This window comes from Poecilia mexicana, unplaced genomic scaffold, assembly GCF_051168715.1.
Source record: "Poecilia mexicana isolate PSO_F unplaced genomic scaffold, ASM5116871v1 scaffold_7, whole genome shotgun sequence".
NCBI lineage: Eukaryota > Metazoa > Chordata > Actinopteri > Cyprinodontiformes > Poeciliidae > Poecilia > Poecilia mexicana.
Window position 1 is genome coordinate 10564743 of NW_028263376.1, and position 11970 is coordinate 10576712.

At 41.2% G+C, this 11970-nt stretch overlaps 1 protein-coding gene across 2 annotated transcripts; it reads right to left on the reverse strand.

Moving 5' to 3' along the window:
* Nucleotides 1–1462: 1462 nt before the first annotated feature.
* xpc (xeroderma pigmentosum, complementation group C) lies at nucleotides 1463–11711 on the reverse strand. Of its 2 annotated transcripts, XM_088007033.1 has the most exons (15): nucleotides 11397–11711; nucleotides 10355–10483; nucleotides 10178–10273; nucleotides 9919–10015; nucleotides 8769–8853; nucleotides 8519–8676; nucleotides 8203–8323; nucleotides 8025–8114; nucleotides 6666–7517; nucleotides 5889–6049; nucleotides 4731–4812; nucleotides 4476–4607; nucleotides 3771–3940; nucleotides 3528–3621; nucleotides 1463–3341 (listed from the first exon to the last, which is right to left on the reverse strand). In XM_088007033.1, exons 1-15 carry the CDS (start codon nucleotides 11506–11508, stop codon nucleotides 3009–3011), a joined length of 2712 nt encoding a protein of 903 aa, XP_087863159.1. In that variant the 5' UTR covers nucleotides 11509–11711; the 3' UTR covers nucleotides 1463–3008. The 2 variants fall into 2 exon arrangements, with proteins under 2 accessions (XP_087863159.1, XP_014868304.2); XM_015012818.2 differs by having other exon boundaries at nucleotides 10178–10483.
* Nucleotides 11712–11970: the final 259 nt, after the last annotated feature.

Genomic DNA, 11970 nt, shown 5'->3' on the forward strand with positions numbered 1-11970 from the left:
TTAGATGAGGTAATGCACTTGTGGCGATAAAGGTATCGGAGCAAGGCCTCCATTTTTTATGCATTATCCTCTAATGTGCTTCTGTATTGCAAATGAGAACGAGGGGGTTGAGGAGCTGGAGTAAATGCAGAGATAATAGGTCCAGAACTGCTGAGGAGGTAGGTTTAATGTGCTTAATGCTGCAACTGTTTATATTTTACATTCAACAAGAGTGGTATGTTTCCTTTGTATTCGGTTTTCAAAGCAGCCGGGGTTTTAAAGGAAAGTTCAATAAAAGAAAAGTGTGCAGTGGCTTTTGTGTCTGGAGCTTTTGCTTACATTAACCAGAATTCATTTTTATTGTTCAAGCAGTAGAAAACAAATCGTCTGGTCCTGAATGTTTCAAGATACCGACTGTGTTTACGGTTGTTATTCTACTGTTCTATTCTCAAGCCTGGTAGGGCGTCTAACTTATTTTCTTTCAATGTTCCCCTGTATTTTTGCTTCATCTATCCTCAAGGAAGGCAGTCATCATCTCTGACCGCCTTCCGTGTCCCAGTGGTTGTAAGACGATGACGCCCCCATCATGTTTTACTGTAATTATGTGTCATATCTAGTGTTAGTTTTGCACGTAGGCCAAAAAAATCTTCAATTCTGAATGCAGCTAGTTTGTGCTGCATTCTATTTAGATGTATTAGATCAAATGTGTCTGCAAACAAATGTACGCCACACTTTTCAGTTTTTAAATAGTAAAGAAAACAATGGAGAACAAGAATAGTTTTCCTTCCACTTTTCAATGCTACTAAAATGCATTGAGTGTTGTAGTTGTAACTTGACAAAATGGGTAAAAAAAAATAAAGAAAAAGAAAAATTGAAGCCAGACATTGAAGATTCAAATCTAAGTTTAAAGTTCCTCATATTCACATTCACTACATGAGTACTTAATTTATTTTAATAAATGAATCAGCTGCAAAATTCACCAGAAAGTACTGGAACCGTCAGTTCACTGTACACAAATGCCTCCCAATCAGCCTCCCCTGATAAAGAAACTTTGAAGAAACACACAGATAAAACCACAACATATGGACATCAAGAAAAGTGTGAGAATCAAGAAACAATAACAGACTTCAGGACACTATTTGCAGATTATTATTTGTAATCCTGCTTCAGTTTATCTTAAGATCATAAAAATTACTCAAAGTTGGTCAATTAGCATGTATCTAGGAACATTTTAATGTTAATTGCAACTATATCAATGCATTAAGAATAAAGTAATAGAATAAAAGAGGACTTTGTGTCAATTGAAAAGATGCAGTAAATATTCCATCTATGATGCCTAATCTAATCAATATTCTTGTTCAGTTTGCACAAGAGGGTCTAGCTTCAAGTCAAATGATCTCAGATCTGCCCTTTGCTTAGAGGTTTAAAACTTGATAACTCTATTTGTCTTGTAAATGCTTGGGGGAAAAAGAGACTTCATCAATTCTTTTGGTTATTTTGCTTTTTACTCATAACATTTCTTACAAAAATACTTTTCATAGAAAAACACATTACTAGTTTCATAACAGCTTCCGTCACCTCGTGTACAAAAATATTGGAGAAATTAAAGTTGAGAAAAAGTGACAAAAGATACAAAGACAAATGTGGAAAGTGGCACAAAGGAATCTGTATGAAAATAAAATTTCCTTGAAAGAATGGAGCACATAAGCAAGAGGCCATTTTCAAAGGAGAAGGACATCCTGAACTCTAGGACTTAGCCTGCTCTTTGATCATCAAGTGCTTTCCCACCTAACAAACCAAAACCGATTCACATCAATGCTAAATGCCACTGTGATTGCGTTAAAATGGACAAATCTGTACAATTGGATGTTAAATAAACACAGCAGGACTTTTGGTCCTCCCTGAATTTCCACTGTCTTGTTTTTGTTGCAGATTCATTTATATAGAGCGTGAAAAAAGAACAAACAACTGGTGGATCAGCAGACAGCCAGCAATTCAATTCAACCAACCACTGTAATTATCTTCAGCACATTATCGACGGCCGCAAATTCTACAATTATTGGGAATATTGCGTTAAAAAGCCATGAAGTAAATTCCTTTAACGCCACAGGAGTATAATCTCACACTGAAAAATTAAAGAAATGCAACCTGTTAGCTGATTCAGTGGGGGGCATACAATCCAACATTTAACATCTCTAACAATTCATTTAAAATAACATTATTCAGAAGCACAAGCAAACCATGACAACCTGGGGTATAAATATAATGCGACACAGAGGGCCGTTTCTCTTTTCTTCTCTTCAAAATGGGGAAAAACAAAAAGACATTCAAGTAAGGTAGATATGTGTGTTGATCAACAAGTCAGGAAATGGCCGCACGAAAAAAATAAATGCTTATTGGAACTTTTCAATATCTACAGAGATGCGATTAAAAAGTTTAAAACAACAACTTGGTGGAGGACGCAGGTTTATCTTGATGCTGTGCACAGCGAGAAAAAAAACGATGCGGGAGGTAAAAGATCTCTATAAATGCTGAAAATACTTTAGTGTGAGATTATACTGCTGCAATAAAACATAATGTGCAATGTATTGCACACATCTTCACCAACAGAGGCAGTAAATGCTAAACCTACCAGCCACCTCTAACCCAGCAGCAGTGTGATGATTTTCACACCTTAACCTGAAGGACACTTTTTTTTTTTTTTTTTTAACATTCATACTGTGTTTGTTTTCTCTACAGAAAGGTTGTTAACAAGAGGATTCCTGCTGGCTCCAAATGTAAGACTATTGCAAAGTGACCAAGCAAATACAAAAAAGCATCACAGCTGGAAGAAGCATTCCTCTCCTTTCTTTGCCTAATCTTTTTGTTCAGTCTTGCTAAAATTTGTGGCATCAGCTCCTGAGAAGCGTTACATCCTGCTACCAAAGCAAGAAAATGATGGAAGTGTTCAGTTTAGTGCTTTGTTGATTCACTTTTTTTTTTTTTTTTTTTTACCAAAAAGGAAAACCGTTGATGTTTGGTTTCTAGCTTTAAACTTTCTCAAAAGGAAATAAATGTTTCTCTTGACCCTTCTTCTCTCGCCTTGTCGTCGTCTTCTTCTTCTTCTGTTTGCCTGGACCTGCATCCTCCTCTGCTTGTCTGTTTTGGGGCCAGGACAGCGCCAGAGTCTCAGATGCCGTTTTGGCTGCGGGAGGATCAACTTCGACCCCGTCCTCATCGGAGGAGAAACCTCCGGCTTCCTCTCCGGGAGCGATGCTCCCCAGGCCCTGGCTCTTCTGGCTGTAGCGCTGCTTCAGCCTCTCTCTGATCAGGAGTCCCTTCACCAGCAGGGTCCAGCTGGCGATCGCTCTCTTCTCTTTTTTCTGGGCGGCAGAAAGAAAAGAAAGATGTTTAGACGTTCAGATGGACGTACAAATGGACAGTCAGATCAAACATTTGCGCAGAGGAATAACCGACACCCAGACTCTTCCAGACTCGTTCCGACCTTGTGGGAAACCTGAAGTTCAAAACGTCCACTCAGTAAAAACAAACCCCAGAAAGATCCACACCTCTTTTTCTTTCCGTTTCTGAATCTCCTGCTCCTCCACCCAGGCAGCTCGGAGGACCTCCTCATCCTCTTCACACACGATGTAACCATCAGTCCTGAAACGGAGAGAAATCAATTATTCATTTACTAAATGATCAAATACACGATGAGGAAATTCAAAAAGGTCAAGCCGGAGCTTGTAGGTTTAAAGTAAAGCATCTGCTGCTGTTGTGCCAGTGTGTGTAAACCAGCCGTCGGGTCTTACACAGCGTGTGAGTATCCTCCGTGGTAGTCGAATCCTGTGACCGCGGGCGCAGCATCCAGGTCCAGCTTCTTAGCCACGCGGTGCAGGTTGGGCAGCCTCAGGTGAACGCAGCCCACCGGGATCATACAGGCTTTAAACAGGTAGACGTTACCGTAATCATTACGGGGGACCTGAACGGGACACAGAGGGAGCACATAACAAGAGAATTGTGCCGAAAATGTTGCATGTTTCTCTGTTAATTTTCCCTCTTGAAATGGGATAGGACACACTGCTGATGGGATTTCACAGATGTACAGTTTAGCACTTTTATTGTATTGGCTGGAACTGGAAGAGAGCAGAAGTTTTGAATGCAAGCATTACAAGTTTTGAGAACAAAGAAATGAAACTCAGCTTTCAAATTGAAAATGTGTGCTCTTGACTTATGGCAGTAAAGTTTCCCCGTAAACGTGTCTCTGTGAATTATAGCGTAGTATTGGCTTTCTTCTGGCAACCCGGCGTATCGCAAACAGGCGGCCAACTTTTAAGTGTGTTTCTTTGCATCTTGAATAATCGTCTTTGAAGATATGATGGAAATTTTTGTTGTTTCCAATAATTTCCCACTTGTTGCAATTTCATGTTCTTTAAAAGATTGCCAATAAATAAATAAATAAATCAGGGTTTACAAACATATGAGCACAACTGCGTGTTTCTTCTTGAGGCAGCTACCTTCCCATCCACAGCTATTGGCGGCTGGTATTCTTCAGTCTGCCATTCTCCAAACAGAGGAAGGTCATTCTCGTCCTTCATCTCGGACATCATCCTGGCCTTTCTGGAACGGTTGGAGAAGCCTTTCACCATCTGATAACGGGAACATTAAAAAGAGGTTGTATCTAGTTGTCGATCGGACACATTTAAAACGCAGCAGTAGAACCGTGTTTTCATTTAAAGGCTTCCTCGAACAGGATCCAGCTGTGGTGTCACCTTGTACGGCTCCTCTCCAAGTCGGACGGTTCTAGCTTCCTTCAGCCAGGTTTCTCTGGAGTGGAGGGTGTGCACACAATCTCTAACAAAGAAGAAGACAGAAATATTATTTCCCCCCCCCCCCCCATTTTTAAAATTATTTTCATGCTGGCAAAGCGAAACCACCAGAAACCACCAGAACCAGCAGTCACTCATGATTGACGATGACAGAAAATGAATTATTCTTGTTTGAAATTTTATTACAGGTACTAAAATGAGCAAAATGTTGTGTTGGAGGAAGGAAACAAAAATTGCATTTATACTGTTCTTTTTATTGTCTACTTATGTAGGTTTTAGGTAACAGCAAAATATCTCTGTAAAGAAAGGAAAAACAATTGCTACAGTCAAACATGGCTTGTCAGGCTTCTTTCTGTTCACTGGTTACCATTCAGGTTTTAAGACCAGCTGTTAATTTATAACATTTAAAATGGGAGAGCACCACAATGTCTAAGAAGCCATTTGAGTCCCTGAACTCTGTGGTCTGGTCACCTATTCAGAGCAAGAAAGATAAAGGAGAAATACATGTAATCGTGTTTTATCAGACTTTAGATATGCAAATAAAATTAGCATTTCTAAAACAAATCTAAGATGCTTTTATTTTTCTCTTTTACCCCAATTTGTCTTTAAAAGTGTATCCTATGGTTTTCTTTTAAATATCTACTATGTGTGTCTGAATATAATCATATCCTCTTTATTGTTATTTGCTCTGTAAAGCACCTTACTGAAAACTTTAAGGTATATTTCTAATAAAGGTGCAATACTAAAATGACATTAATTGTGGACTGAGAAGTGGAGAAGAACAACTTTAAAGAACAACACAGCACCATCAGGTGGTCACAGAAAAACATGTTTCCATCTTTAGGGCAATATTTACAGTAGAACCCTGGTTGACAAGCTTGTTCCTGTTTAGAAATAGTTTTTTTGGTTTTATGCAAAAAAGGAAGCCTAATTAAACTCCAAACTGCTAACGACAGATTCTGCAGGCTACCGAACATTTTAAATACTCATATCCATCTCCTGGCTCAGTACAGCTGATCTCCCCGCAGCATTAAAGGTGTAAATGTATAAATGTGTGCAACATCTGCGTACCAGTTCAATAAGGACAGGGGTAGAACTGACCTGGAGTACACCGGTTCTCCTCTGCAGTATCCGAGCACAGCGGCTGTGGGAGGATAGAGGGCCTCGTACTTCAGCAGATGTCTCTTTAAGGCGTACAGAGGATGGTTCTTATACTCCGCTATGGAGGTCGGCATAGGTTTGTTCAGCATCTTGCTCTGGAGCTGGGAAGGGAGGTGAAATGATCAAAAACAACACACAGTTTATTTATGAGTAAGCGCATAAAGCGTGCATTTTCTTTTCCTTGACACAACCTTTCAGATCATTCACAATTAACCTGATTTATCACATCGTACGTAATTTAGCCAAACATTTGCAGAAACATCACACCTCTTGAAGTGCCGGTCTTTAAAGAACAGCTGCATTTAAAATTGGATTATATGACACGTTAACAGACTCCATTTACTAACAAGGTGACTTCTGATGGCGACTGGTTGCTTATGGTTGGTTATTTAAGGGGTATCAAACTTAAAAAGGCTCAACAGAAATACCAAATGCACTTCAGATTTCTATTGGTAGAAACCTTTTGGAAAACTATGGATCATTTTCATTCCAGTTCACAGTTGTTCACATCTGTATTGATCCATCACATAAAATCCCAATAATACTCATCACAGTTTGAGCCAAAGCGCAGGAGTTCAAGAGAGATAAATGGTTTTACAAGCACTGGATTTACTACAAAAAAGCAAATAATTAAAAGATTTTTTTTTTAAAAAAGTGACAAAATCTAAAGGGTTGAGAAAATAATTCATGAAGCGTTTCATGACTGTTTGGACATACCTCCTTCTCCTCCTTTTTGTCCCGCTCGTCCTCTGGGCCCATGAACGGCTCCAGGGTGTCCTCCCACCACTCGTCGTCCACCCGCCTCTTCCGGGACGCCGTCATCCAGGTAGGGTCATACTTCCTGCCCAGGTCCTTCAGGAAGCCGTCTCCGTCCACCGCCACCACGTAGGTCAGCGGCGCGGTGGCGTTCTGCGAGCAGAGGTGGGGAGCTTCGACTCCGTGCTCCACGTCCACACACACCCACGAAGACGATTTGTCCAGGTAGACCTCCAACCACTCGTCCGCTCCAGGTCCGTCTTTCCTCTGCCCGCTCCGTCTCTTCGCTCTGTTGCTCGTCGTGCCTTCGTCGTCATCATCCTCCTCTTTACACTCCTCCCACTCACCGTCCTCGTTTTTCCCGCCGGTTCTTCTTCTCTTTCGAGTGCCTTGGGTTCTTGAGGTCTTCTCAGAGCTCGTTGCGTTCCTCATCTTCTTTCTCGCACGTTTGCTGCTGGTTTCAAAATCGTCCTCGCTGGATTCCTGATATTCCTCGGCATCACTAGCTTCCTCTTCTTCTTCCTCGTCTGCCTCACTGTTGCTCTCCTCTTTGTAGCTGACCTTTGAGGCGACGCTGCGGCGTTTGGAGTTTTTTGGTCTCTGGCCTGCAGATAACACGGGCTTCTCCTCTTCCTCCTCCTTCATTTCTTTCCTCTTTGCTTTCTTGCCTCCGCTGCTCCCTTTGACTTTCTCACCTTGAGCTGGTCTCTTGGTGCCTGGAGAAACTTTTGTCTCAGGAGAGTTGCTCTTGGAGCTTTCCTGGCTCGTCTGGCAACGTTCTGGGGCGCCAGTTGATGTTCTAGCCCCTTTGGACTGGGAAAAATAGATATTTATGGTTATTACGGTTGTGCCTCTAAAGCTTTCTCCAGGCTTTTGTCACGCCTAAATGTTTCAGATCAAGCTAACATTGACATTAAAGGAGCAGGATTTTGTGTTTTCAAATCAATCGCACAATCAACTGTTTTACAGTCATTTCTTATCAAAATGCTCTATCAAATATGACAGATTTCATAATTTAGCACCTTGAAGTTGGGACTGTGTCTCTTTAAAAACTCCTGCTTTTTCCTGAAACCTTGCCTTCAGAAAGTCACCACAACATGGCTCCTCTTTTAACCCTTTAAGTTTTTACCAGCTTTGCACTGAGAAGTAGCTCCTATAATGAAGCTATAATAAAGCAATAATTTAAGCATTCTTTTGAAAGACGGAGGTCACAATCAATAGCTATACTCAAGTCTGATTACTGCCTGACCTGCAGAATCAAGAAATCATCTAAACAGAAAATGTCTATCAACATGAAGTTAGCAAAAGGCTATTTATCACCTTTGAGGATGGAGGCTTGAAAGGAACTGGGTGCAGAGAGAGAACCAGTCGGCAGAAGAGCTGCAGAGACCTCAGGAATAACAGGAAAAGCTGCAGGAAAAACAAAATACATGGAATTAATGCTGAAACTATTATTTATTGTTAATGGATTGCATTGGGCGGGGGTAAAAAAACCAACATGAGTCATTTCCTGGTGGTCTCTGGCTGAGAGGCTTCCCAGCCGCCTCTCCAGGAGGGCCTGAGGGTCCGGACGCTCCTCAGTGGGAAGACTGGGGTCGAGGGTGAAGGTCGCTCTAAACCTAAAAGGGGCAAAAAGGTAGAATATGATAAAATAAATAAATACAATCCTCAACCCTACTTTGAGGAGTCCAATGTCCACCTTCACATGGTTGGCAGAGTTTAAGGACATTTAGAGTTTTTTTGTTTGTTTGGTTTTTTTATAGCCAAAAAAAAAAAAAAAAAAAAAGTTCAACGTTCAGCACATTCACACACACCACTTGAGGAGTCCAGAGAGGTAGTTCTGGTCAATGCGCTCCCTCGCCACAGTGCAGAAGTGCGGGGGCAGCAGAGACAGAGCGATAGCCAGCAGGTCCGGTTCGCTGCACAGCCTGTTGCGGAACATCCCGTTAGCTAGAAGGCACAGGAGGTGGACCTGAAACACCGGAGGTCAGAGGTCGGTGAAGATCGGACACCCCCGCCGCCGCGCTGGCAAACGAGGCCAAAGGAGAGGAGCGGTGTTTTCACCTTGTGTGTGTCTATCAGGAGGTCCTTCTTGAACCGCTTCATCATTCGCCTGAGGTACGTCTCAAACTCCGCCTGCCTCTTCTTCCTGGCAGAACGTCAGAAACAAACACTTGGTTTTAGCTCACAGTCATATAATATGGAGATATTGCAGCTTGTATATCTGTCATAAAGGTTAAAAAAACCCAGAACTATAACCATTTGTGTTTACATTAATAATGTATGAGACTTCAGAATATTTAGAGCAGGGCTGTACAAAGCGCAGGCCAGAGGACGTTTGTCGAATCAAGCCAAGTTTATTGGTACAGCGCATCTCAGCAGCAAGGCAGTTCAAAGTCTGTTACATCATAAAAAAAAAAAAAATCTGTGTCACTATTTATGAAACAAGCATTTAATTTTGTTTCAATGCCATCATCAAAATCATCAAGTCAATGCACATCGAACATACTGATCCATGTTCTGTTTACTACTCTAAACAGGTGGGTTTTAGCCTTGATTCAAAGGATTTCAGTGTTTTGAATGTTTTGCAGTTTTCTGGACATTTTGTTCCATTTGTGGCCTCTGGACTGATTATGTTGTGCATGTTCACCTTTCAGCAGGAAAAGGCTTCTACACATACAATCAGGGCTATGCATATGATTAACAGTTTCATATCAAAGCTCATTTATGTACTATAATGTCCTAGTCAAAGGCAAGACTCAAATCCAACTGGTTCAGCAAAGTGTTGATTTGGAGGTGGTGAGTTGAATACAAATGCACTCCACACTTTTCAGACCTTTGTTTATGAAAGCTTCAGAAAACCGTGAATGGTTTTCCTTCCACTGTTCATTTCACTAATTTGGTCTACTGCAGGCCATATTTTAAAATCAGATGTGAAAAAGACCAAGGGTTGAGAATATTTTTGCAATTATCTGCATGTCTGCTATAAAACCCAAAGTTCATGAAATCATCCATCTTTAAAGCCCGTTAACCGGCATGAGGACAGCGGTGTCCTCTTGAACCCATCGACTTGCATGTTTTTGGGGTGAGAGGTAAAGGGGTGTAAACTATTATTTCAACTTTGTAATATTTTTTTTCTAAATTATAATTAAAAATAACACTAAAGCAAAAATATTTGGAGTATTTCTAATCGTTCCTGCAAATATCTACTCACTGCTTTCTGACTTCTGCGGTCTCGATCTCGATCTCTACAGGCTGAGACGGCAGGACGGGTTCTGGTGTTTCAGCCGGACCCAGCGGCTCGGCCAGCTCTGATCCACACACACACACACACACACACACACACACACACACACACACACACACACACACACACACACACACACACACATGCGCAAAAACAAACCCAGTGTTTTCAGATTCCTTTCCAACCGTCAGCTCACACCATCAAATCTCTGAATTTCCGCGCTTACCTTCCACTTCCTCCCAGTCATCCTCATCCTCACTATCATCCTCTTCCTCCTCCTCTTTTTCTTCTTCCTCCTCTGGTTTCTTGGTGCTCTTCTTAACTACGGGTGGCGCAGCAGTCGGCATCTCAAAGTCGTCATCACTGTTGACCTCCTCCTTGGGCGGAGACTGGAAGTACTTACTGGTTTTACTGTGGGCGCTGGTGTTGGTGGCTGAAGAGGATTTATTCTGCGCTGCACGTTTTGAAGACCAACGTGGTTTGGGGTTGACCTTCCTCTCGAGCTCCTCCTCTTTTTCTGCGGGATCATTTTCTACCGCCCCCAAAAAAATTTACAATAAAAAATAAAGTACAGTGTCAATCAGAATAAAAACATTTGAATTTATTGTCAAATAAGCTCATTAAATGTGATTGTTCTCTTTGGATTAATCCATTTTTAAGGCCCTAATTCACACATTTTTGAAAAGGATCTTAACGTGGCTTCAAAAAATATTGCAACAGATCAAAACTTGTATTCCAAATGTATCAAAATTATTTGTTGCATGGAATTGAGTTTAAATTGCTCATGAAAAACCTAAAATGAATACAAAATCCATGTGTACGATGAGAGAGTGTGAACATCTGATCAACACCGCTGTGAAACTGTAAAACCAGGGAGAAAAACAAAAATAAAACCAATGGACAGACCAGCTAGACTATAAAACTCCAATCTTTCATGTTTCGTACTGAAGTAAAGCATTGTGCATCATGTTTTGATGAAGTGGAGCACAGATGTGCATGTAGGACAGCAGATCCACTCCAGTAACCATGCACACCATTCATCCACGCACCTGCACTGAAAGCTCAAACTGTCTGCTTATGCCAGCAGCATGAAAATACATGTGCACAATAAAGAGGGATTAAATAAAAACGTTCATTTACAACAAGTAGGGGGCTTGATTTAAAACAACAACAATCAAATCGCAACAACAAACTCAGTGTTTTCTTCATGTCCTGCAAAAATGAATGTGAAAGTTACAATGTTCTGCACAACTGGAAATATACTTTGGATGTCAATTAGAGGTAAATTAACCTATAATATTCACTCACTCTGCTGCTGAAACAATGATCTCAGGTACAGATTTACATATCTATTGCAGTTTTCTGGATGCCAGCAGCAACCCTTGCAAAGCTACAGCTACTACTGACAAAAAGCACGTCAGATTTGCATCCCTGACTTTTAATACCTGGAGCTTTCTTCCTGCTTCTCGTCTTTGCTCCTCTGTCTTCTGCGTTCAGCACCTGCTTCGGCTTCTTTGTATCGGCCTCCGTCTCTGCACACTTTCTCCGCTTGGCCATGCCACCCGCCTGGTGTCTTCTCTCGGTCCAGACTACTTCCTGGAGGTTTTGTTTGGTCAACTATTGGAGTAGCTGATACTAACCTCTCCACATGGTCTTGTGTAACGCTGACGAAGCAGGCACTTACTCAACATTTCATTGAGGAGTTTTCATAACATCAGAGACCCTGGTTGCTGTTTTGGGGGCCGGACCGTGACATCACTTCCGCTGGAGTCGTCATTTTGTTCCGCTGGAAATAAATTACAGAAAGAGATTAATTTGCTTCTTCTAAACCACGGGAGCTCTATAGTGAACCAGCTTATATTAACCCTTAAATTATTGTATAAATGTGTACCTAGTATCTTAAATACATTCAATTATTCAATTGTAATGCCTCATTTAAACACTAAGCGGCAGTGTTGCACCTCATTTTACATAAAACTATCACGAAAAACTTCTTCCTTATGGAAGGCTGTTGTTAAA

What these genes read in the sequence shown, in the direction of transcription:
- xpc (XM_015012818.2), bottom strand. Translation starts at nt 11,508, where the DNA reads ATGGCCAAGCGGAGAAAGTGTGCAGAGACGGAGGCCGATACAAAGAAG. An exon ending in CTCTCTGGACTCCTCAAGTG is followed by an intron (nt 8,324 to 8,518) that starts GTGTGTGTGAAT and finishes TGCCCCTTTTAG; the next exon opens with GTTTAGAGCGACCTTCACCC. An exon ending in AGAAACGGAAAGAAAAAGAG is followed by an intron (nt 3,342 to 3,527) that starts GTGTGGATCTTT and finishes TCTGCCGCCCAG; the next exon opens with AAAAAAGAGAAGAGAGCGAT.